This window comes from Penaeus chinensis, chromosome 17 (genome assembly GCF_019202785.1).
Source record: "Penaeus chinensis breed Huanghai No. 1 chromosome 17, ASM1920278v2, whole genome shotgun sequence".
In the NCBI taxonomy this organism is placed as follows: Eukaryota; Metazoa; Arthropoda; class Malacostraca; order Decapoda; family Penaeidae; genus Penaeus; species Penaeus chinensis.
Genome location: NC_061835.1, coordinates 12,585,536 through 12,612,861, shown reverse-complemented (window position 1 = coordinate 12,612,861; position 27,326 = coordinate 12,585,536). Strand labels below are relative to the sequence as shown.

The 27,326-nt window shown below is 41.8% G+C and overlaps 1 protein-coding gene across 2 annotated transcripts in view; it reads right to left on the bottom strand.

Moving 5' to 3' along the window:
• Positions 1–778: 778 nt before the first annotated feature.
• Positions 779–27,326, bottom strand: part of LOC125034269 — a 29,303-nt gene continuing 2,755 nt past the window's right edge. The window contains exons 1-2 of one of the 2 annotated variants that reach the window (XM_047626013.1): positions 20,426–20,553; positions 779–5,343 (exon numbers count right to left, since the gene is read on the bottom strand). In XM_047626013.1, coding sequence (XP_047481969.1) covers positions 1,075–5,316 — 4,242 coding nt within the window. In that variant the 5' untranslated portion in view covers positions 5,317–5,343; positions 20,426–20,553 and the 3' untranslated portion in view covers positions 779–1,074. Of the gene's footprint in view, positions 5,344–20,425; positions 20,554–27,326 lie in introns of those variants that run through there. The other variant, XM_047626012.1, reaches the window with a different exon arrangement.

Genomic DNA, 27,326 nt, shown 5'->3' with positions numbered 1-27,326 from the left:
TATTAGTAGTGGTAGTAATGGTATTTCCATCATTATTATTACTCGTATTACTTTCATCATGATCATTATCATCATCAATGGTGCTGTTATTGTTGATATTTTTTCTATAAGACTTAATTACTATTATTACTGTTATTCTTATCCTTGTTATCATCATCATTATCATGCTTATCATCATAATCATCATTATTTTCATCAATATTATCATCGTTATCATTTTCATTTTCGTTACCTATATCATTATCATCATCTTTATTGTTATTACAATTATAATCATAAGAAACATTATTGTTATTATCTTTATCCTCACTTACTACCATTATCATTATTGATATCATTATTAGCCCTATCATTAGTGTAACTATCATCACCATTATTGCTATTATCATCATTACTATTATCACTATTATTAATGATTTTCATCATTCTTGTTAGTATCAATTATTATTATCAGTATTATTTGTTTTACTATTACTATCATCACTGTTGCTGTTATCATAATTAATGTTCTTAATTACTCTTTCCGTGATCACTCCTATTTCTTAATATTATCTTCATTATCATGGTTATCATCATTCTCAATAATACTTTTGATATTATTAGCATTACTTTCACCATTATCATTACCATGATTATAATAATAAAAATAATTAGTAGTAGTGGTATAATCCCTAATGTCACCTTTATAATTAATACTTTATTTTTTATCATTATCAATTTCATCACTATCTTTTATCATTATGCAATATGTATTTCAAAGGTTTCACTTCAAACACTGTTAATTGTTTACAGATTTATTAAGAAATCTTACAAAAAATACAACATTTTGTTTTGTACAACAAATGTGAAAATAGCACCATTGTTTTATTATTATTCACAATATTTGCATTTCTGGTTTTAATTAAACCACTGGCATTGTTCTGTAGTCTTCACTTTTTGCCATTGGTTTATTTAAACTTTAACTTCTTTTTTAAACTGTAAAACACTGTTTTATAGTGGCTTTTGTTTCTAGCAGATTCACTGTCCTTTGTTATTTTCACAACATGGTTTTATATCACCTCTAAATTTTCGGTTTTATTTCGTCTTTTGTTTCTTCTCGTTCGTGTTTTGGCTGCTCTGCCTCTTCTTCCGGTCTCCCTGGTGGCGCGATGACGCTAGCATCATTGTCGTGAAAGCCTGGCATTTCTTCAGCGCCGGTTTCCATAGTTTTATGTTCTTCAGCGGCGACAGGATCTCGAGGTACCTCTCCATAGCCTCCAGCGTGGATTGGAACGTCGGAACTCCCGATCCATCATTTTCCGTCGTCCGTTTGCGTAATCTGTAGCAGAGGAAGTCTATGGGCGAGACGTTCCAGCCGGTGAAGCGATGTCGTCTTCTCGAGTTTGTCGTGCACCTCTCGTCGGAGCTGAGGGTGCTTTGCAGGTCCTTGCAGCTGGCGATGATCTTGTCGCACTTTTCGCATTTCAACTGACCGAAGAACATGTGGTTCAAGGCATCCTCGCCTTCCACAGTCTCGTAACATGTAAGGCACTGCACCGACGTCTCAAGTTTGGGTATCTCACCGGCGTTTGGGAACTGGTCAGCATTCATGAAGAATTCTAGGTTATATACCATTTGTTGTTTGAGATGACTAGTTTCAGACTCATGTTTGTGCGGTGCGCGTGGAACAGGTTGATTACTTGTTGAATCACTGACAATGAAAGCTTGCATAAGATAATCAGTTAGCACATTGTTTCTATCTTTTGCGTTTGGATGAAGCTGAAAACTATTTGATGGAAATGAATTCTGCGAAGTCTTCCTGTGGTAGCTAGTGTTTATCTCCTGTCTGCCTAACGTGTCTGAAGCATCCTGAGCATTTGTTGCATATCTTTGCACAATTTGCTCGTGATGACTTGGTTCAGATTCGGCTCCGTCTGGTGCACTCGGAGCAGGCTGGACACCTGTTGATGAACAGTAAACCTGCAGCGTTTTCTTGTGGCAACTACTTTCTATCTCTTGCCTCGTCGCATGGTTGTCTGGCGTGCATCTAACAGGTCGTTCATCTTTCGTTAAGTTCATGTCTAAAGTTTCCAACTCGGTTTTGTCTAGTGAACTGGGAGTAAGCTGTTCAATTACTGAGCAATCATCTTGCGAAGTTTTTTTGTGGAAAATACCTCCTATCGATTGTCTGTCTGGTGCATCTGAACGTTCCTGCATTCTTGTTGTGAAATCAATTCTTTGCAAAATTTGTTCGTGTTGAATCGTGTCCATTCCTCGTACACCTGCGGCATAAACTTCCGAATGATAATTTTGTGTTTTTTCCTCTTCTTCAGGCGAATTGCGAATACTTACGAAGTCTTCGGGGGAAGGACTCTCAGGAACACGTTTTTTACGCCTCACACGTCGGATAGGCACTAACTTGGGCATTTGAGGTAGTTTATGAACCACCTGAGATGGACTGGGGTTATTTGCAAGTCCATTGCAAAGATTTACAGGTGAATCCTGAGCTTGTAAAGACGGCTCAGATGCTTGTATTGGTGATTTGTTAGCATCTACCGATGTTATAGATACTTCTGTTGGTTGTGCAGGAATGCATGGCGATGGGGACGTATATGCAGCTGTCACATAACTATCTGTATCTGTATATTGTGGAACATTCAGTTGTACCGTAATACCAGGTGGTGTAGAAACAGCAGCTTGCCATGTAGAAACATTCACATTATTAGCCTCTGGTGTAGATGGTGTTAAAACATTCACAAACTCTGGTGCAGGAGTTAAAGCACCTGCAGAGGAAGTACAATTACCTGCAGGTGGTGTACTTATTTTAGGTGTCTTGCAATGCTTTTCTGCTTTAGATTTATATCCAATAGAGTATTTTTCATTTCCTGAAGTTTCGGGATCCTTCTTAGGTAGTGCTGCACGAACGAGGAATCTAGGAGCTTTTTTAGTTCGAAAAATGCCAGATTGTAGAGTAGCATCTACAGACTGAGGAGAGACACCTCGAGCCAATTTCAAGTTATCTGATAAGAATTCAGGAGATGTAGGGGCTTTTTCACTCAGTTCCGTTTGCGTGTTCTCTGATACGTTGTTTTCGAAGTGTGTGTTCTCGCCACTTCGTATATAAACATGAGAGAAAGAACGGGATAATGCATCTTCTGTGTCCCTACATTTATCCGTTTCTTTTTCATGTTTTTCTGGTGTTGGAGGATCGCTATCAGGTGGTGTTAAACGATCATTTACACACGTGTCTAACATACTTGCATTTTGGAAACTGTCGGATTGTGGAGGAGTTTCTGCGGACGGAAAGGAGACACACTGAGGTATACCTATTTCCACGGTACCTGATGAGGTGTTTGATGATTGAGTTCCTTCATCCTTTTCTCTTTGCAAGTCATCATTTAAGATGTAATTGATGTGCAAATTCCGGTCTTCCTGATTGTGAACGGGAGAGGAAGAATAGAGTATTGTGTTATTTTCGAACTCGGAATGTTTACCTATTTCTTTTTCGTTATTTTCTCTTGGTGCTGGGTCAACCTGTTTATAAACGGGAGATGAAGAACCGAGCTGTGCAATATTTTCTGATTCATCACAGTGATCCATTTCTTTTTCGTGGTCTGAGGATCTTCGCGGGGAGACTACAGCGTCCTCCCCATCATTACATTCATCATCCTCAATGAGGTCAATAAACCTGACCGAAGCGCCAGTTTTAGTATTGACTCTCGAGCTACCGTGTGGACGAGTATTACCTCCGTTGTCTTCTTCTGCAGCTGACGTCTTCAGGTAAGATAAGAAATTTTCTGTTGAGATAAGTGTGTGGCCTCCAACCATTGTGGTCTGTTCCAGGTTCTCACTTACAGACGAAGGAGTGAAGGCGATGTCATTGCTCGTCTGGGGATGATGTTGCGTGTGGTTTTCGTCAGTCTTTCCTGGCGGAGGATCCATTTGGCTTTGAGGATAAGCGTTGAGGAGATTCGGAGGACTGTGAGTATTTTCGTCCTGGGGAGTAATACCGGGAGAAGCAGCACCGTTAGCGTTACCTTTGGGAGAAAATTTGTTTGCCTTTTCCAGGGTTTTGTAATACAGCAGTCGACGAATAGCTTCCAAATGTTGTGATCTACCACTTACGCCTTGTTGATTATGGAGTTGTTGATTCGTCTGTTGTGGCAGCTCTTTCTCTTCCTCTCCTCTGGATTGCCTGAACTGTGTTTGCCACTGCTGAATATAGTCCCGATACTGAGTTTGTTTTGCCTTCACAATCATAGTATTATCTTCCGTTTGTGACATTTGATGTTTTTCTCTCATTTGTACTTGATGTCTGCCATTGTATTGCAGATCTGGGTCATATTGTTTCTGCCCATTTTGCTGGTATATTTGCATATAATGCTGATGCATACGACCCTGATTTGGCTGATTGTATACCTCTATTTGTGACTGGTACTGCAAGCCTGGTCCATTTTGCCGACACATTTGCATAGGAGCTTGAGGCATTCCCTGTCTAGAAAACTGATGCATCTGGTGTGGAAGACGTGACTGATGGGACTCCTCCCTTCCTGCTTCGTGTGCTTGTTGACCAGCATTTCCGAAGTGCTGACTGTAATTTGAGTAGTGCATATGTAAGCTAGACCTGTAATCTTTCCCATAGCTATAATTATCATTCCTGTGGCGAGGATGAGGTACCTGGGAATGCTGAAGTTGCATTTGTCTCTTCCACTCGTTATGCTGTGAGGATACATTGTGACTTGAGTCGAACCTCTGTTGTTTTTCCTGCTGTGTCGACGGAAAGGTTTGTTGTTGGGAAAGATGATTTGTGGCATACCCAGAGGGAGAAAAATATCCTCGTGATCCAACTGGAGGAATCTTTTGTTGCATGTAGGACGCCTTAGTATGCATCGCTTGCTCTTTGGGGTTCCTCTGAGGTACTGTGGGCGTTGGCTGTTTTTCCTGCTGTGTTGATGGAAATGCATGATGTGAGGAAAGATGATGTGTGGCATTCCCAGAGGGAGATAAATATCCAGTTGAATTTAGAGAGTCTTCTGATCTAACTGGAAGAATCCTTTGTTGCATATGTGACGTCTTAGTATGCATCACTTGCTCTGTGTGGTTCCTGTGAGGTATTGTGAGGCTTGGCGTTGTTCCATGCGCTTCTGTGGAAAGATCTGATGCCATTTGCCCTGACACCGAGGATTTTGTGTCGACGCAAGGAACACATCTTCCTTTCCGAGCTTGGTTTGTTGCCTGAGATGGTAATTTCTTACGAAAACTTGACAGTCTTTTAAGCTTCGGTAGTGGCGGCAGTGTCTCGGCTTGGCCAGTTGGTAGACAGGGGGAAGGTGCCATCTTGCAGCGGGGGGATTTGGTGCAGTTCTGATGGGAAGAGAGAAATGTTGCATGAGTGTTGGTTTTGGGTGAATCTGCGGATTTTTTTTGAATGGAAATGTGATAGTGGTTTAATAAATATACTATGACCCAAATGAATAGCTACAATAACTAAAATCTTGGTAATATAACGAAAATGGTTCGTCATGACACTGATAACAACTGGTTAGGACGGTTTTAAAGGCTGGCATTCCGTGTGTGTGTGTGTGTGTGTGCGTGCGTGCGTGCGTGCGTGTGTGTGTGTGTGTGTGTGTGTGCGTGCGTGCGTGTGTGTGTGTGTGTGTGTGTGTGTGCGCGCGTCCATGTGTGCGTGTGTAAGACCCATTTCACACATGGCTCATTTCAGCACACACCTAAGCCTATCCCCAAGGAGGTTCTCTAATGGACCTCAAGTGCCGCACATAACCCTATAGCTAAAGGACCCCCTTGGGACCTCTCGCAGCAGACCCCTTCCCTTGTTCTACTATTGCCATACACATAATACTATTAACTTATAAATATATATCTAATACAGTAACACTAATCTTTACATAACCAAACCTTTGCTCAACACGACAGCGGATGCGACATTCACGGGCCTTGGACTCGTGACGTCGCCCCGTTTACACGATCACTTCCTTTCCTCACCACCTCCTACTACATCGCAACCCTTGTGAATTCCTAGTTCAATCCGTATAAAGGAAGGTCGCCTGCGAGCTCCGGGCACGGCAAAGGTCGCGGGCTAGCGCCACGCAGCCGGCCGGGGGCCGCCGGGGTAACCATTCCCCGTGCCGCCCCGCTTCTCGGTCGGTTTGTGGCCCTGCCCTTCACACAGGCGACCGCTCCCGTCTAGACGTCCGGAATGGTTTTCGAGTACCGCCCCCCCCTCACTGAGGTGAAACAACCTTTGGATGGTTGCTTCAGAGGGATGAAAGGAACCAGCTGACAAAAAGGACAAAACCCCCCTTCCCTCACTGAGGTGAAACAGCCTTTGGATGGCTGCTTCAGAGGGAAGGGGGAAACACTTTGAAAAGACACAGGTCCTTTCCTTCCTCACTGAGGTGAAACAACCTTTGGGTGGTTGCTTCAGAGGAATGTAAGGAACTGCCTGGCAAGAACGCAAAACCTCCCTTCCCTCACTGAGGTGAAACAGCCTTTGGGTGGCTGTTTTAGAGGGAAGGGTGAACCACTTCGATAAGACACAGGTCCTTTCCTTCCTCACTGAGGTGAAACAACCTTTGGGTGGTTGCTTCAGGGGAACGAAAGGAAGTGCCTGACAAGAACGCAAAACCTCCCTTCCCTCACTGAGGTGAAACAACCTTTGGGTGGCTGTTTTAGAGGGAAGGGGGAACTACTTTGAAAAGACACAGGTCCTTTCCTTCCTCACTGAGGTGAAACAACCTTTGGGTGGCTGCTTCAGAGGGATGAAAGGAACTGCCTGGTAAAAGTGCAAGACTCCTCTTCCCTCACTGCGGTGAAGCAACCTTTGGGTGGCTGCCTCAGAGGGCTGAGCAAAAAGGCTCCAAACAATGATGTCTCGTAGGTGGAAGGGCATCCCCTCTGGTCTCTCCCCAGGGGTTTACACCTACCCACGCGTTTGCCGTGCGTGGCAGCCTTGTGCGCTGTGGAGACGGGAGTCCTGGAGGTTGAGCGATGCCGTGAACGAGTACGCCCTGCGGCTAGCAACACGCCTCTTTGGTCCTCTATTCCAGCAAGACAGGCGGCCTGATCCCGGCCCGGTCACGGTCAATCGGCAGGTCTCCCCCGGGAGGCTAGGGTCAAGCAGTCATGCCGCCATTGGCACTCACAATGGTCCGTGAGTGCCGTCACAATGGCTATTGGCTGCGTATATCCTCTCATCACTCCTGTTGCTGTTAGACACTGGTTCTGACACTCAGCTTCCCCTTGTTGGACTCCGTGGTGGGTGGGGGCGTGAGAGGATGAAGCACTTACCAATTCATGGAAAAAACAATCAAACACCCCCCTCAGACTGAACTTACAGTTGACGAACCGCGCAAGGCCCAGACCACGGTAGTCACCATGAAGGCATATGCGCCTTCCGGTGGCAAAAGAAAGCCCCAAGCACAGGATGACACTGTCACCCCTGCTGCTAAGGTGGACAAGACCGAAGCCAATGGGTCTGTCCACCGAATAGTCAAAGATCTTGACTCGCGAGCTGGCCTCTCCAGGCCAGCAGCTAAGCCAGGGAGGCCCCTGAGTTCACAGACGGCCTCCCCGACTGAGAGGGGAGAGCAGGCTGAACCAGCCGCATCAGCTCCTGCCTCCTCAAACAAGCCCGAAAGCCGAAAGGGCGGGCCGAAGCGTCCGAGGCCGGATACCGACTCTGATGAAGAGTCGGGACCCCCTAAACGCTTCACCCAGTTCAAAGTGCCAGCTAAACCCGAAGGCTTCGACAATGCCTACCAATTGGTCAGGGCATTGGAGTTGCAACGGAAAATCCGGTTGTCGATCCGGGTCGCCCGAGATCAGGGCATGATCATAATGCCCAAAGATCAAGCTACCTTAAATTTCCTCCGGGAAACGAAGGAGCTAACTGATGGGAGAAAAGTGAGTCTTTCCCCACTAATTCCCGAGGAAAAGAGAACCAAGATGGTGCTACTTGGCTTCTCAGTCTCGTACGATGTGGAGCTGATCGCTTCACACCCACAGGTCGTGCAGGCTTCCCGAATGTCGAAGGGGAAGACCCCAACCAGGCAAGTCCTGGTGACCATGAAAGGTGCCCCAACCACTACCCTTGATCTGGGTAACTGGGGCACCTACAACCTTCGAACGTATGTGCCAGAACCACTTCGGTGTTTCAAGTGCCAGAAATACGGTCACCACAAGGCTAACTGTACAGCCAAGCCTAAATGTGGTGTCTGTAGCAAGGCACACAACACAGAGGTATGCCTCAAGGCATACAAAGAGGAAAAGAGGGACACAACAGCCAAATGTCCCAACTGTGCCAAGAAGCATCATGCCTGGAGCCTGACTTGCTCTGTCAGGAAAAAGGCGGCCCTCAGGCGACAAGAGGTTGCTCAAAACCGATCAGACTTTGTTCCTGCCCCACCGGGCACCCATGTCTGGGGAAGGAACAAAAGCGAAAAGGCCCCCCGACCTCCTGAGAGGAAGGAAGCCGCCCCCCAGCCGACACCGGATGTCTCCAACAAAAAGGAGTTTCCGACAATGCCAAAGGTGCAGAAAAAGAAACTAAAGAAAAAAGTTTCTAAGAGCACCACAAAAACCTCCCCAACAGATGATCATCTCCTCTTTGACGAGGACGATATGACTCTCCTGTTAACTGCTGTTGTCACAGCAGTAGCAACAGCCCTGGGGAGGTCGAGTGAGGAGGCCGAGAAGGCAGTTTCGGTCGCCATGACGGCAATGACCCAGACTGTCGCAGCCCTGAAGGGAAGAAAGCTGACTAGAGAAAAACCAGCCTCACCCTCACCCCAGGACGAGACTCCCCTCCCCACTCCAAACCAGGCCATGCCTTCACAGGCAGAGCCAAAACAGGCTGAATCTGTGCAGCCAGAGCCAGATCACGCTGATATTGCCCAGGCAAGGCCAGCAAGGCCAGCCAAGAAAAAGCCTGAGAGAAAAGCCGAACCAACCAAAGTCAGAGCTACCAAAGGCTCTCCACCCCCCAGTGGACCCAAGGATAGCCTGACAACAGACGAGGAGCCCTCAACTAGCGAGGACCTCGCAATGGAGTTGTCAGACTCCGACGATGTCTCTGATGTAACTATCACTGAGTAACATCATGACACACCATCTAAGCATCCTACAGTGGAACATCAATAGCTTCTCTGCAAAGAACGCTTTTCTCCAAGCAGTAGTGCGATCAAGGAACATTGACATTGTCATGCTCCAGGAGACATTAACAGTGGACACTGTTCGCTTCTCAGGGTACCATGCCTTCACACTGCCACGAACACTTGGCAAGAGAGGCTTGATCACCCTTGTGAGAGCAACAATCCCCTGCTCCGCAATAGCCGATGCATCGCACTGTGGAGATGATGTTGAATCCCTTGCCGTCGAGGTTCACCTGGCCGGGGGGCCCCTCAAACTGTACAATGTGTACAGCCGGCCACGCTGTAAAAGCTTAGACATCAGCCAGGTCTGTGCTTCTGCTGCACACGACCGAGTGATCATAGGGGGAGACTTCAATGCACACCACCCCATCCTGGCTCCCTGCCGGGCACCGGATGCGGCCGGCTATCACATAGCCGACGTGCTAGAGACATTCCCTGAGATCGCTCTCCTCAACACCCAAGAGCCAACGCATGTCAGAGGAGGGGTCCTAGACCTCACCCTGGCCACTGCGACTCTGGTGGGGAGGATTGGCTGGTGTGTCGATGAGACCGTCACAAGTGACCATTACGGCACTATAACTACCCTCATGGATGCTGGCCCAGCCGAAATCCTAAGACCAAATCCAAGATGGAAAACAGACAACGCCAACTGGCAGGAGTTTCAAAACGCCTTGGCCCTCTGTCTGAGATGCAACAATCCCCCACAAAGCGAAAATGTGGAAGTGCTCGAAGCCAGCCTGCTAAACGCCATTAATGAAGCAGCCTCACAGACCATACCCAAAACTCGGCCTGGGTCCAGAAGTCACAAAGACGCCTGGTACTTCAATGACGAGATCAGGGAGGTCAACCACAGGGTGAACATGTGCCGAAAACTATTCCGAAGGCAAAGAACCCCTGACAACCTATCCCTCCTAAGGGAAGCTGTCACGGATGCCAAGGAAACTGCCAACAGAGTCAGGCAGGAAAAGTGGCTGGAATGGTGTGAGTCCTTCGACCACCAAACCACCCTTTCAGAGCTGTGGCAACGGGTCAAGCGAGCTACCAGCCGCTCAGCCCCGAGGTGCACCCATCACGACCCCCAAGCAGAGGCTAACAGACTGGCGCACGAGTTCTCTGCGAGAACGAGCAGCAACAGTCTGCCAGCCGAGCTGAGGGCAAGACAAGAGCGTCTACAGCCAGACAGACACGCTCAGATCAGAGAAAGGGCAGCCGAACCCGATAACTCAGACGTTATCTTTTCTCTGAGGGAACTAAGGAAAGCCTATAAAACCAGTTCCAACACAGCCCCGGGCTCTGATGGGATCTCGTACCCCATTATCACCCACCTAGGACTAGCAGGTGAGCGTGCACTCTTGCAACTCATCAACAAGTCCTGGGAAACTTCCACTCTACCCCAGAGTTGGAAGAGGGCTACCATAGTTCCCGTCCCAAAACCAAAGGAGCCGGGGAAGTACCGCCCCATCTCTCTGCTCAGCTGCCTGGCCAAGACGGCTGAGAGGATGGTACTAAACCGGCTTCAATGGAAAACGGGACCCCCGCACGAACACCTGCACGGGTTCACAAGGGGCATGGGCACAGCACACAGCTTAGCCACGCTCTTAAGCACAATCAGCAAGGGCCCAGCTGTGGTGGTATTCCTTGACCTGGAGAAGGCTTTTGAACTGGCAAGTCCGCTTGCCATTCAGGAAAGCCTGATCCAGAAGGGAATCAGAGGAAAGCTCTTGGCTTGGATAGGTGACTACTTCAGGAACAGGACTGCCAATGTCAAATTCCAGGGTCACCTATCGCAGCACATGCCGCTCGAAAATGGAACGCCACAGGGTGGGGTTCTCAGTCCAGCCCTATTCAACACTTTAATGTCCTGTATCCTCAACATAAACCTCCCAGTGGGGTGCCAGATCATCTCGTATGCAGACGATCTCGCTATCACCTCCACTGGACCACGCAGCCAGAATAAAGCCCAGCGTTGTCTGGACCTCGTGTCAGAGGAGTGTTGTAGGACGGGACTAAAGATCTCTGCTGCCAAATCCAAAGCCATGGCTTTAAGACAGAGAGTTCGAGGCACAAGACTAAAAATCCAGGGAGTGGAATTAGAATGGGTCAAGGACTACCTATACCTTGGGGTAAGGATAGACCGGACCCTCTCCTTCCATAAGGAGGTCCAGTACCTGGTTGACCGAACCAAAGCAAGACTGTCTGTCATGAGAGCAATGACTGGGAGACGCATAGGGGCCAGACACAAAGTACTAAGATCATTCTATGTACATGCTGTCCGGCCCATTGTGGACTATGCCTCAGTCGCTCTAATTGCTGCAAAGAAAAAGCACACAGACAAATTAGAAACAGTCCAAAATGAAGCTGCCAGGATCATTCTGGGTGCCCCGAGGTGGACGAAGGTCCTCAACCTCCTGATGGAGGCAAACCTTCTCCCCCTGGACTCACGAATCGATCTAACGGCAACACAATTTCTGTCAAAGGTCATCCAGGCTCCCAGGAACACAAGCCTAAGACAAAAATTAGTCAGATGCCTCGAACAAGACAACGAGCTCGTTGCAAACAACTCCTGGCTGTCTCATACAGCCAGGGTGTTGATACGCCATCAGCTCAAAGAACAGCTTCTTGCTAAGGGCATGGACTCCCCCCACCCCGACTTTGCCGAAGCCCCGCCGTGGGCACTGAGCCTGATAGAGTTCAACATAATGAACCTGTCAATGAAAAAGAGCCTATACCCCATGCCTAGCCTAAAGGCAGAAGCCCACAGGGTCATTGCAGCCATCACTCCTCCGGGTAGTAGAACATACTACACGGATGGATCGGTCGATCCCTTGAGCCACACTGCAGGCGCCGGCTTTGCAGCTAGGGATGCCACGCGATCCATGAGGGTAACAGACAAAGCCTCCTCGCTACAGGCAGAGGCAGTTGCAATCATGGGAGCCCTAGGCCACGCGTCCCTAAGGGAAGGACACGTGGTCATACACACAGACTCCAGGGCAGCCATTGACTGTCTTCAGCACAGCTCACCCACAGACAACATCTACCTACTGACCACGATTCTCACAATGGCACAGAGAATTCTTGCTCAGGGTAGAAGAATTATCATCAAATGGGTCCCAAGCCACATCGGCATCAGAGGGAACGAGCTTGCTGACAGACTAGCTGCCGCTGGCAGGGGTATGCCCCCAAATCCCATGACGATAAAACCGAGCCGAAAATTACTTATGGAGAAGTGTGCCTTGGTCGGTCGTACCTTCCTACGGCAGCTCCACAGAGAGGAAACGAGTAACCTCCACCTCGGCCAGCTGGTACTCAGACGCCACAGGCTCTGAACCACTGGCACTCTCTGAAGTAAGCAACAGAGGTACCGAAGTCATTCTTCACAGAATGCGCCTAGGTTACCACTGTGCATGGCAGATTATCCCAACAATCGAACGCGATGAATGGTGCTGCAAGCACTGCGGCGAGCCGAACGCCACACTAGTCCACTACCTAGAAAATTGTAACCATACACAATTCCTGAGACATGGACCGCCCACAACAGCCGCCGTGCTGGTAAAGAGGCTATGCGAAATGCTTACACCATGGCGGCAGGAGCGCTTGCTGGCAATCCCGCCGCCACGGTAAGCACCGAGTGTCAGACAACTCAATGAGACAGCCGTAAAAAAGCTGACACAGGCCGGGCCATATCTAGAAGGCCCGGGCGAAGCTAGAACTTCGCAAACCAAACCCCCCCCCCCCCCCTGCGAGCGACAGACAGACAGCCTACGGCACGCTGACCGGACCAGACTTCTGTCCGTCAGTTGTACGATAATCTCTCTCAAGAATAAACTACAAGTTACCGAGAAGTCTGTTACACCTATCCACTACCCAAGATTTCCACATCGTGACAGACACGACTTGTCTGCACTCTACCGCTAATCGGCCTCCTACAGCGTGTGCGTGTCCGTCTGTGTGTGTGTGTGTGTGTGTAGAAAGGCAGGGTTGTAGGGAGGGAGGGGGGGAGGGGGAGGGAGAAAGAGAGAGAGGGTGGGGGGAGATGTCACGATTGCTAATATATATATATATATATCAGTTCCGTTTCATATCATACGGTATTTATGCGTATCGTATCATTATTGGAATTTAATCACTTCTACACTGTATACCTCCGCTCTATAAGCATCTATCAAACATACACCCGTAAATTCCCAACGAACAAACATTACACGAACACCACAGAAATCACGGAATCAGGTTCGACATAAGGCATACATCCATATGATCACACCATTAGACGCAACAAAGCCCTTCATGTATATATAACTGACTCTTCAGGTATATATCAGAGAGAGAGAAAGAGAGAGAGAGAGAGATAGAAAGAAAGAAAGAGAAAGAGAAAGAGAAAGATAGAGAGAGAAAGAGAAAGAGAAAGAGAAAGAGAAAGAGAAAGAGAAAGAGAAAGAGAAAGAGAAAAAGAAAGAGAAAGAGAAAGAGAAAGAGAAAGAGAAAGAGAAAGAGAAAGAGAAAGAGAGAGAGAGAGAGAAATGAATTACCCCACCAGTCTTTGAGTTAAAGGGCGTCGCCTGCTCTTGGTTCCTAGCTTAAGAAAACCCCTTGCCTCCATAATCCAAAAAGCCACTGAATACTACTATTAATAATAATGATAATAATGATCATCATAATAATAGTAGTAATAATAATAATGATCATTACAATAGTTATCATAATAATAGCAATAACAATTCTACTACTATCAATAATAAAACAATAATAATGATAAATAATAATAATGATCATGGTGATAATATTGTGACAATATAACAATAAAAATTATATTCATAATAACAACAGCAATAATAATAATAATAATAATAATAATAATAATAATAACAATAAGTTTTATTATTATCGTTATTACTATCATACTTATGATTATGATTATCATTATTGTAATAATAATAATGTTTTATGACAATGAAAGTGAATAAAATTATGATCATTATCATTATAATGATAATGCTTATAACAAATATATTGACAATAATATTAATTAATCATAATCATTATTATCATAATGATTATAACAATAATAATTATTATTATCATTATAATAATAATAATAATAATAATGATAATAATAATAATAATGATAATAATTATATTATTATTAATACCAATAATAATAATAATGAAATAATAATAATAATAATAATAATAATAATAATAATAATAATAATAATAATAATAGCAATAATAATAATAATAATAATAATAATAATAATAATAATAATAATAATAATAATAATAATAGCAATAATAATAATAATAATAATAATAATAATAATAATAATAATAATAATAATAGCAATAATAATAATAGCAATAATAATAATAATAATAATAATAATAATAATAATAATAATAATAACAATAATAATAATAATGAAATAATAGTAGCAATAACAATAATAATAATAATAATAATAATAATAATAATAATAATAATAATAATAATAAAATAGTAATAGCAATAATAATAGCAATAATAATAGCAATAATAATAATAATAATAATAATAATAATAATAATAATAATAATAATATGATAATAATAATATGATAATACTAATATGATAATACTAATATGATAATACTAATAATATGATAATACTAATAATATGATAATACTAATAATATGATAATAATAATAATATGATAATAATAATATAATCATAATAATGATAATTAAATAATATTAGTGATGATGGTGACGATGATGATAATGATAATAATAATCAAATTAATGATAATGAAATAACAATAATAAAGAAAAATAACAATAATAACATTTAACACAAACAAAAAAGACCTCTCCCTGAGGGAAAGAGAGAGAGGGAAGTGGAAGCGCGAGGGAAGGAGAAGAGAGAGGGGGGAGAGAGAGAGAGAGGGAAAGAGAAGGAAAGAGGGAGAGGGAAAGAGAAGGAAAGAGGGAGAGAGGAAGAGAGGAAGAGAAGGAAAGAGGGAGAGGGGAAGAGAACGGGCAGATCAAGCGTGCTAAGCCAACACTATTACCGGTCACATGACAGGGAGGGAAAGAGAGGGAGAGGGAAGAAGGGAAGGAGAGGGAGAGAGAGGGAGGGAGGGAGAGGGAGAGGGAGAGAGAGGGAGGGAGGGAGAGGGAGAGGGAGAGGGAGAGGGAGAGGGAGAGGGAGAGAGGGAGGAGAGTGAGGAGGGGAAGGAGAGGGAGAGAGAGGGTGGGAAGAAGAGGGAGAGGGAGAGAGAGAGAGGGAGGAGGGGAAAGAGAGGGAGTGAAGGAGAGGCAGAGGGAGGGAGGGAGAGGGAGTGAGGGAGGTAGGGAAGGAGAGGGATGGAGGGAGGGAGGAAGGAAAGGAGAGGGAGAGGGAGGGAGGGAGGCTGGGAAGGAGAGGGAGAGGGAGGGAGGCAGGGAAGGAGATGGAGGGAGAAAGGAGAAGAGGGAGGAGGAGAGGGAAAGGGAGGGGGAGGGAGAGGATGAGGAGAGGGAAAGGGAGGGGGAGGGAGAGGAAGGAGGTGAGGGAAAGGGAGGGGGGGAGAGGAAGGAGGAGAGGGAAAGGGAGGGGGGGAGAGGAAGGAGGAGAGGGAAAGGGAGGGGGGGAGAGGAAGGAGGGGAGAGGAAGGAGGTGAGGGAAAGGGAGGGGGGGAGAGGAAGGAGGAGAGGGAAAGGGAGGGGGGGAGAGGAAGGAGGTGAGAGGAAGGAGGTGAGGGAAAGGGAGGGGGGGAGAGGAAGGAGGTGAGGGAAAGGGAGGGGGGGAGAGGAAGGAGGTGAGAGGAAGGAGGTGAGGGAAAGGGAGGGGGGGAGAGGAAGGAGGAGAGGGAAAGGGATGGGGGAGGGAGAGGAAGGAGGAGAAGGAAAGGGAGGGGGAGGGAGATGAAGGAGAATCACTAAGCATGTTTCCGCTATTATTATCGATATTCAAATGTCTGTGTTTTATGAATACTCAGCATTTCTGTCTTGTAAACACCATAACTCTCTTGTTCCTCCGACACGATAACCATCATGTGACCATATGTATCGGAATTCATGTTCATTCAAATTCTTTCATGTTTTCCGTTATGAAAAAAGGAAGTTTGAAATTACTGAGCAGGACGCTGTTCCTCCCTGGGCGTCTCTGCCTTGCCCGTCTTCTGTACACCACCTACCATACTCCCGTGCAAATGAAGTCTAGAAGCAGCGACAACTTCAACTCAACACACCCAAGAATTAAAGCAGTACCACGCGTCCTCCTCGCCTTATTATTACAAGAGGGTGGGAAGGAGAGGGAGAGAGGGAGAGAGGGAGGGAGGGAGGGAGGGAGGGAGGGAGGGAGGGGAAGAGAGAAAGGGAAGTGGAAGCGCAAGGGAAGGAGAAGAAGGACAAAAAGAGGGAGAGGGAGAGGGCGGGAGAGAGAGAGAGGGGGGGGGGGAGGGGGAGAGAGAGAGGGAAAGAGAAGGAAAGTGTGAAGAGAAGGAAAGAGGGAGAGGGGAAGAGAAGGAAAGAGGGAGAGGGGAAGAGAAGGAGAGAGGGAGAGGGGGTCATCTGGGGGGTCTCATATCTATCTGCAGAAATAAACCAGCAAGCTAAGACCCCTTTCATTGACCGCCCAAGACCATCTCACTTACGCTCACATCTGATGGCAGCGGTGATCAAGAGCCTCACAACGCCGACAGTAATTCACATACCACCACGCTGCTCGCCGACGCCTGACACCGAGCCACGCTATCTGCCCACAATCTACGCCCAGCCTCTCTGTACCATGTCTACCCTTCTACATCGTGTTGACCTCTCACGTCTGTGGTACGCTCCTGACGAAGTCGCTGACGATATGTTCCCGTACTCTACGCCGCTGCACTCGCCAATCCGGCTCATCTACCTCGCCAAGTCTTCACGAACCCTCGTCAGCACAACCATGGAGCCGCCATTCTACTCAGCACCACCAATACTTCCTACCTACTATTAAGTAAGCCACGCTATCTGCCCACGTCTACCTATTACGACACTCCCTATACCCACGAATTGCTTCCTTTCAATTTCAGGTACACGCCAATCAACAAACACAAACTACTAACTATATTCTACATAACTTCTCGCTGTCAACCATTGTTTTTTTTTCAACACAACAAACGAAGTCGCACACTGAGAGTTATCATTATAACCACATCAGTTATCATTATAACCACATCAGTTATCATTATAACCGCATCAGTTATCATTATAACCACAACAGTTATCATTATAACCGCATCAGTTATCATTATAGCCGCATCAGTTATCATTATAGCCACAACAGTTATCATTATAGCCACAACAGGTATCATTATAGCCACAACAGTTATCATTATAACCACAACAGTTATCATTATAAGCACAACAGTTATCATTATAAGCACAACAGTTATCATTATAAGCACAACAGTTATCATTATAAGCACAACAGTTATCATTATAAGCACAACAGTTATCATTATAAGCACAACAGTTATCATTATAAGCACAACAGTTATCATTATAAGCACAACAGTTATCATTATAAGCACAACAGTTATCATTATAAGCACAACAGTTATCATTATAAGCACAACAGTTATCATTATAAGCACAACAGTTATCATTATAAGCACAACAGTTATCATTATAAGCACAACAGTTATTATAAGCACAACAGTTATCATTATAAGCACAACAGTTATCATTATAAGCACAACAGTTATCATTATAAGCACAACAGTTATCATTATAAGCACAACAGTTATCATTATAAGCACAACAGTTATCATTATAAGCATAACAGTTATCCTTATAACCCCAACAGTTATCCTTATAACCTCAACAGTTATCCTTATAACCACAACAGTTATCCTTATAACCCCAACAGTTATCCTTATAACCACAAGTTATCATTATAACCACAAGTTATCATTATAACCACAAGTTATCATTATAACCACAAGTTATCATTATAACCACATGTTATCATTATAACCACAACAGTTATCATTATAACCACAACAGTTATCATTATAACCACAACAGTTATCATTATAACCACAACAGTTATCATAACCACAAGTTATCATAACCATAACCACAAGTTATCATAACCATAACAATTGCCGTTATAACCACAAGTTATTATTATAACCACAACAGTAATAACGACCATAACAGTTATCATAACAATCATTTTAAACACCATAACAGTCATCATTATAAACACAACAGTAATCATAACCACCATAAGTTATAACCACCATAACAGTATATAACCTCATAAGTTCTCATAACCATGACAGTTAACATAACCAATTAAACATTATAACAACCACAACAGTGAACATATTCACCATAACAATTACCATTATAGCCACAACAGTTATCACTATAACCACAAGTTATCACTATAACCACAAGTTATCACTATAACCACAAGTTATCACTATAACCACAAGTTATCACTATAACCACAAGTTACCATAACCTCCATAGCAGTTATCAATAATAACCACATGATTATAGTAATAACCACAACAATTATAATATCCAAAGAAAATATCATCCCTAATCAATTCTCACCATAATGCCCAAAATACTTACCTTTATATTATTATGACGATGATAATTATAATCATAATAACATAAAATAATTATCATTATGCAAAATAGAGTATGACTTACAGTTTGTCAGCTGTTGAAATTAAATGTACGTCCCTCACAGTATCACATGTCTAGTAGTAATAGCAAACACAGCGACTGTCTTATTCCCTTATATAGATTTGTTTTATGTCATCCCAACTTAGCCTAGTTCCTCCCTCGTACCCAATTAGGCTAGTTGGCACTTACTCGTTATAACTGCAAGTAAGAGAATCAGGTCAGTTCAAGGAAAGTTGAAATTGGGAATTAACTATCTTCTATGGCAAAGCTATTCAAGGATTCTTTTAATTTTCAAAAGATAGGCAAGTGGTTTTGATATGGAACATTGCTATTCCAAAACAAACAAACAGCAGATGCATTCTCACACACACAATGAAAAGCTAGTTTGTTTACACAACTTTTCATTGCTCTTGGTTAGCTTGAATTAACTATTAAGCAGACAGAAGTAAAAACATTCTTCCGTCTTTAAAATCAGTAAAGCTATAGTTGTTTATTTAAGAGAATGAAGAAGAGAAAATTAAAATAGAAATATAATAAATGCCTTTTTATAAGCTCAAACCATGTGCCTTGTTCCCGAGTTGTATGACCCCGATAAAGCGAACTCAGTCCGAAATAAATTCTTATGTAAAAGGACTGGGGATTCTGAAGTATTAAGGTTTGTTCATTTGAACGACTAAACGAAATGTATTTGATACTCTGAATGAAGCGTGTTTTTCTTAAAACTGAAGCACTTGGAGGACGACAGTGAGCTTAAGATTGCTACATTAAAAGAATTTCCATTTCTTTAAGGAAAATATATAAACCGAAATCGATTTTTGTAGCATAACATTTCTTAATCCTCCGATTTTTTTGCAAAAAGATACTTCCTTTCTTGCACTTTGTTTCCCTTTTCGCTGAAATAACAATAACAATACGGCGGTGTTATTGTCCCCATGCCTTGTTACCTCCTCCTCTCTCTCTCTCGCTCTCGCTCTCGCTCTCGCTCTCGCTCTCTCTATCTCTCGCCAAAGATAAGGGACAGTGTAGATACGCAAGGCATTAAAAGACCTCGCTTATAATCAAAAGTAAGATGTTTTTGGAACATAGGTGGGCTGTAGAAGACTTGGGTCGGGGGTGTGGGAGGTGCGGAATGGCTGCGTTGTGGGGTTTAAATAGTGGGCGTGGAAGCGGACTAAGGCCTGGGCATGAAGGTACTGACTCGAGTTAGAGGGCGTGAAACCGCAAGCTGACTAACGTGTATGTTATACACACAAAATAAGGCGTTATAAGCTACATGTGATGAATTACCAACTTATGTCCGCATTCTTGTGCTAGGTACCTAAAAGTCTTGTAACTATCAATGCTATATTAAAGTTTTTATCACTGTAGGGAATCAATAAAACGTTGCTTATCCCTCTATTTCTCTCTCTCTCTCACTCTCTTTCACTCTCACTCTCTTTCACTCTCACTCTCTTTCACTCTCACTCTCACTCTCACTCTCATTCTCACCCTCACTCTCACTCTCACTCTCACTCTCACTCTCACTCTCTCACTCTCTCACTCTCTCACTCTCTCACTCTCTCACTCTCTCACTCTCCACACACGCAAACGACCACGCACACGCACCCATATATCACAACCTGGAAATACTTAACTGTAAACGCAGTTCAACGAAATCAGCAGTTTTTACAATGCAAAGTCAGCTCTGTATACGGTGTGGGTAAGAAACCGCTGATCTACACTAACTGCGCTGAGTTCGCTTCCGCCACAGACCGAACGAAACTTGTTTACAAACTGTAGCATACTTTTAGAAAGCGCACTGGCCAGGTTAAGGATACTATATTTAAAGTCTGGTCGTTATATTGTTTAAGTTTTGGTTGTTACGTTTTTGATTTGGGTAAATTGCCTAATGACGATGGTAGTAATAATCTCGTTTTTTTTCCTTCGTAGACCCTAAGATTCGGACAATATTCAAGACTGTTCAGAGTACTTATTTTCTTAGGTGAATTCGCATACACAGAACTGCGATAAAAATACAAACAGAAAAACATACATATAAAACAAGTACGTAGAAATCAGTAGTGGGAAGTACTAATCAAACAATTAATTTCGTTAATCTATCTATCTGTCAATTTATCAGTCAGCCAACCAATCTATCTATCGGTTTACTTCTTTATTTACCAATCTCCCTTCCTATCTACACGTGTATACTTGAAAGAAAAAAAAAAAAAACAATGTACAGCCTATACAGTTACGATAGACTAGCTATAATATATTTACCAGTCTTTCTTCTTTAACAGAGTTTTAGACTATTTACTATTCCCTTCACAAATAAACCTTTTTCGGCGTAGACAAGGGAAACTGGACACTTACGGACAACCAGACCGTCGTGTCAAGTGTCGCTGAGGGAGGGAGTTGGTGAAAAAGGCCAGCTTTCCGGGTCAGTGAACGAAGGTTTTGTAGGATGGGTAACAGTGCATTCTATTTTATTAATTTATTATTATTATTGTTGCTTTTATTATCACCATTATTATTTTTATTATCACCATTATTATTTTTATTATCACCATTATTATTTTTATTATCACCATCATCATTATCATTATCATCATTGATAATAATATTATTATTATCGTTGTTATTATCATCGCTCAAACTCTGAAATCGGTCGCGTTACAGTAAGCAGGATTCAGCAGACCTTGGGGTTGCGGAGACGGTAGATGCCTTGGACAGAGAGAGAGAGAGAGAGAGAGAGAGAGAGAGAGAGAGAGAGACAGAGACAGAGACAGAGACAGAGACAGAGAGAGAGAGAGAGAGAGAGAGAGAGAGAGAGAGAGAGAGAGAGAGAGAGAGAGACAGAGACAGCGACAGCGACAGAGACAGAGACAGAGACAGAGACAGAGACAGAGACAGAGACAGAGACAGAGACAGAGACAGAGAGAGAGAGAGAGAGAGAGAGAGAGAGAGAGAGCGAGAGAGAGAGCGCGAGAGAGAGAGAGCATGTATCTGTTATAGAGAGAGTCGGAAGGGAGGAATATAAATACATATATATGTATATATATGTATTTTATTGTTCCATGTATTTTATTTTTATCAATATGTTTTTCCTACCTCTTCAATAAGCCTTCTCTACATGTCTGTTCACAATCATTCATACGTCAAGTTCATGTTTATTTACTTTTTAATCCTTATGTATAAGGCTTAAGTTTGCCTATTTTCTTAATGCCTTACAAGAGTATGTTTTCCACACAAGAGTGAGCTTACGCCGTCAGAGTGAGGGAATCGAGGGTCAGAGGAAAACGTTTGGGCATCTGGCGTCGTGGATTTAAGCCTACTGGGTTTAAAAGTTTAAGGGACGAGATTTTGAAGCGTGATGGTGCATGTGTCTGTTGAAATCGCAATTGCATATTGCTATTTACAATAACAAATTAACATTAACTTGGGCAAGAAGTACACTAAAGTACACATACGTACGTGTGTCCATGTGTATATGTGTAGTATAAGTAATATAGTGTAGAGTAGGGTGTGTAACGAGGCCGATGAGCGGTAGAGTGCAAGCAAGTCATCTCTGGCACGATGCGGTAATCTTGGGTAACAGACGTCTCGTTCACTTGCACCAGTTTATTGTAGAGAGGGAATGATGCAACTGACGGACAGAGGTTCGGTCTGTCTGTCTGTCGCTCGTAAGCGACCTTCCTTTATACAGGTTGAACTAGGTAAGAGTTGCGATGTACTAGGATGTGTGAAGCAAAGTATGTGATCATTATACGGGGCGACGTCACGAGGCGGAAGGTTTAGTGCGTGTTGAAATGGGCCATGTGTGGAATGGGTGTGTGTGTGTGTGTGTGTGTGTGTGTGTGTGTGTGTGTGTGTGTGTGTGTGTGTGTGTGTGTGTGTGTGTGTGTGTGTGTGTGTGTTGCGAGGCCGATGAGCGGTCGTGTGCTAGATGCAGAAATCTTGGATAGCGGCAAAGGTGCAGCAGACTCCGTGGGCAGTAGCAGCAGTTTTATTATGGCGAGAGAATGGTACAGCTGATTGGCAGAAATTCCGTTTGGTCAGGATGCTATGGGATGTCTGTCTGTCGCTCTTCTTCTTTATGGTTTGCGAAGTTCTAGCTTCGGGCGGGCCTTCTAAATATGGCCCGGCCTGTGTCAGCTTTTTACGGCTGTCTCATGAATTGTCTGACACTCGGTGCTTACCGTGGCGGCGGGATTGCCAGCAGGCGCTCCTGGCGCCTGCTGGCATTTCGACTCTCTTTTATGCAGGTCTATATAGAAAATTGACATAGGGTTGCAACGTACTAGAAATAGAAGGTATGTAGGGCCTAGTGTTATTGTATTAAGATATATGTAGAAGTTAATAGTGTCATATTTATGGCAGTAAAAGGGGAGGGGTTGTGTCAACCACGCGAGGCCACAAGAGAGGCCTTTTGACAGAGGGTTATGCGAGAAACAGATAAGGTAAACAACGAGCTATTCTAGGAGGGTGCTGGGGGATAAGACCTACAGTGTGTGTATGTGTAGTGTAAGTAATATATAGTGTAGAGCAGAGTGTATGTTATAATAGATAGTGTTTGTGTACTGTCAAGTTTCTAATATTTTATTTTAGTTCTAAGGTTGTTGCTAATTTTACTATTTCTTAAATATTGTAGATAGTATTTTTTGGTTATTAGTAGTAACTGACTGTTTTCCTCTTAAATTCACATATTTTTGTTAAATTTGTTTGATCATCAATAAATAAAACTAGAGGAAAATAGTTTTCTTGAACTAAAAACTCCTTTAACATACATTAAAGTGCAAATGCTTGTTACCCGAGTATATAGTCATTTATTTTTATATAAAGATGACCACCATAAATGCACCATAAATACACACATACACTCAGACATATATATTCATATGTATGTTTATATAAAATACATATGAATATAGGTATATGCATATATTTATATAAATATATATATATATGTATGCATGTATACATACACATATATATACATATGTATATGTATGCATGTATACATGCACATATATATATACATATGTATATGTATATACGTATATACATACGTATGAATATATATATATACATATATATAAACGCTGTGTATGTATGTGTGTATATATATATATACAGTTTATATATATGTATGTGTATATGTATATATATGTATGTATATATATACACAGATACATATATTCATATCTATAAATAAAGAAATATATTTATATATGTATTTATTTATTTGTATGTATATATAGATTCATGCATATACTTATAAATGAATAAATAAATTAATTTAGACTCATTTAGTGGTTTATCTATATATGTATATATGTATATTTATACGTACCTGTTTATACATATATACTTACTGACACAAACACATGCATACAAAGATGAAAGGAAAACAGCCACTGTAAGAAATTAAATTGAATCGTAACGTTTCGAACTCTTCACCGAATAATTAGTATATTATTGTCATTATTTTTATACTATACCCTGTAAGGATTGCCCAAAGTTTTACAAAGACGAGACCGGTAGAGCTTTTGAGAAAAGAATCAGTGAACATAAACGTGATGTTAGATATGCCAGATATTCAAATGCGTGTTTCATTCATTTGCGTGATGAAGGTCACCAACTTGGATGGAAAAACGCTAAATTAATTCATAAATCAGCTAATTCGTACGAAAGGAAAATGTTAGAATCTCTATTAATTAGAAAAAAGCCTAACTTTAACTTGAGTGCTGGTCAATGGGGCTTGGATGACCTTACATACTTAGTTAGCAAAGCCTTCTCTAGACTCTTCGACCTGACCCTCCTCCTGAGACCTGATTTAGCTCTTGTTCGTTCTGTCTCGCAACCACTATATATTCTTGTCAAAATTCTCTCCATTGTATCCTTCTTGGTATATCATTCGTCTGGATAGGAACTCGTGAAGATATCGAAACGTTACGATTCAATTTCATTACTTACTGTGGCTGTTTTCCTTTCATATATACTTATATGTGTGTATCTGTATATGTATCTATATATATGTAAGTATGTGTATGTGTATGTGTATGTGTATGTGTATGTGTGTGTGTGTGTGTGTGTGTGTGTGTGTGTGTGTGTGTGTGTGTGTGTGTGTGTGTGTGTGTGAGTGTGTATATATACATGTATTTATAGGTCTAAACATATACATACATTTGTTTATTTATTTGTATATGTATATATTTGTACGTATATATATATATATATATCTATATATATATATATATATACATATATATACTTGAGTGCTGGTAAATGTACACATATATGTACATTTATATGCAAATACATATGTTATGTGTGTACATATATAATATATACATGTACATACACACTTACGTGTAGATATAAATATATGTAGATGTAAATATATATGTGCATATATATTTATATATATACATATATATGCATATACATACATATATACATATATATACATATGTATATATATGCGTATATATGTGTATATATGCATATATATGTATATATATGCATATATATATGTATATATATGCATATATATATGTGTATGTATATATGCATATATATATATATATATATATATATATATATATATATGTATATATATGCATATATATTTATATATATATAGACATATATATGCATATACATACATATATACATATATATGCATATATATACATATATATATGCATATATATATACATATATATATATATATATGCATATATATATATACACACATATATATACACATATATATGCATATATATATATATATATATATATATATATATATATATATATATATATGCATATATAAATACACATATATATGCATATATATACATATATATATGCATATATATATACATATATATATATATATTCACATATATATGCATATATATACACATATATATGCATATATATACATATATATGCATATATATACATATATATACATATATATACATATATATACACATATATATGCATATATATGTGTATATATATGCATATATATGTATATATATGCATATATATGTGTATATATATGCATATATATGTATATATATGTATATATATGTATATATATGTATATATATGCATATATATACACATATATATGCATATATATGCATATATATACACATATATATGCCTATATATACATATATATGCATAATTGCACACACGGACGGGCCTCGACGCAAGACGATTATCCTTAAAACCAAAAACAAGAAGAGCGTCTTCTTGTTTGTTTAGTTTTGTACAATAAATAATTTTCTAAGAACTGATACATAATAAGTAATGCAGATAATATTATAAATCTTTCCTCAGCTTTATAAATGCAGAAAGATATTTATAATTATTCTAAAGAAATTACTTTTCTAGGCGTACGGCCAGAAAAGCGCGTACAGTTGAACCGCCCCTTATTATATGTAATAGATTGTGTGGAGTAGTGTGTCTGTGTAGTACAAGTAGTTGTGTATGTGTAGTATAAGTAATAGTGTGAACTAGTGTGTGTGTGTGTGTTGTATAAGTAATAGATAGTGTAGAGTAGTGTGTGTGTGTGTGTGTGTGTGTGTGTGTGTGTGTGTGTGTGTGTGTGTGTGTGTGTGTGTGTGTGTGTGTGTGTGTGTGTGTGTGTATAGCATAAGTAATAGATAGTGTGGAGCAGTGTGTGTGTGTGACCCATATATGTATATGTTTATGTGTATATATATGTATATATATAAATATATATATATGTGTGTTTGTGTACATGTATTTAGTATATATATATATATATACATACATTTATATATACATATTTGCACACACGGAAGGGAATCGACGCAAGATGATTATCCTAAAAACAAAAGAGCGTCTTCTATGTGTGGCTATCGCGGGCTCCCCTCAGCACCCGGATTTCGCGCCAAAGTGCTACGATTCTGCCCAGATCACCCAGCGTACACAGGCCAGTTGAGACGCCCCTTTTTGGTATAGAAAACACTTTGAACAACAGGTATGAAATATTACAATGTTAAATTATGTACAAATGAACAAACTATAAGTACTTCAAGCAAGGCAATTATATTTATCATAAATATCGCGCCATTTGAAACGCCATTTAAGGAACACAACCTTTATTTTAACCTTTGCGGCCACTCGTAGCAGACTCCTTCACTCTGTCTACTATTGCCACACATTTAACACTAGTAACGTTGAAATATATATTTAACACAGTAACACTAGCCTCTACATCCCAAAGCATTGCTCCACACGACAGCGGATGCGCCATCCGCTATCGTGTTGAACAATGCTACCCTTCACAATGCTACCCTTCACACTCCCTAATAAATCCCTGTGTATTTCCTAGTTAAATCTGTATAAAAGAGGGTCGCCTGCGAGCAACAGGGAGACAGCCTATAGCACGCTGACCGGACCGAACTTCTGTCAGTTGTATCATTCTCTCTCCACAATAAACTGCTGCCTGTCACACCTTCACCACTGCCCAAAAATACCGCTACGTGTCTGCACTTTACCGCTTATCGG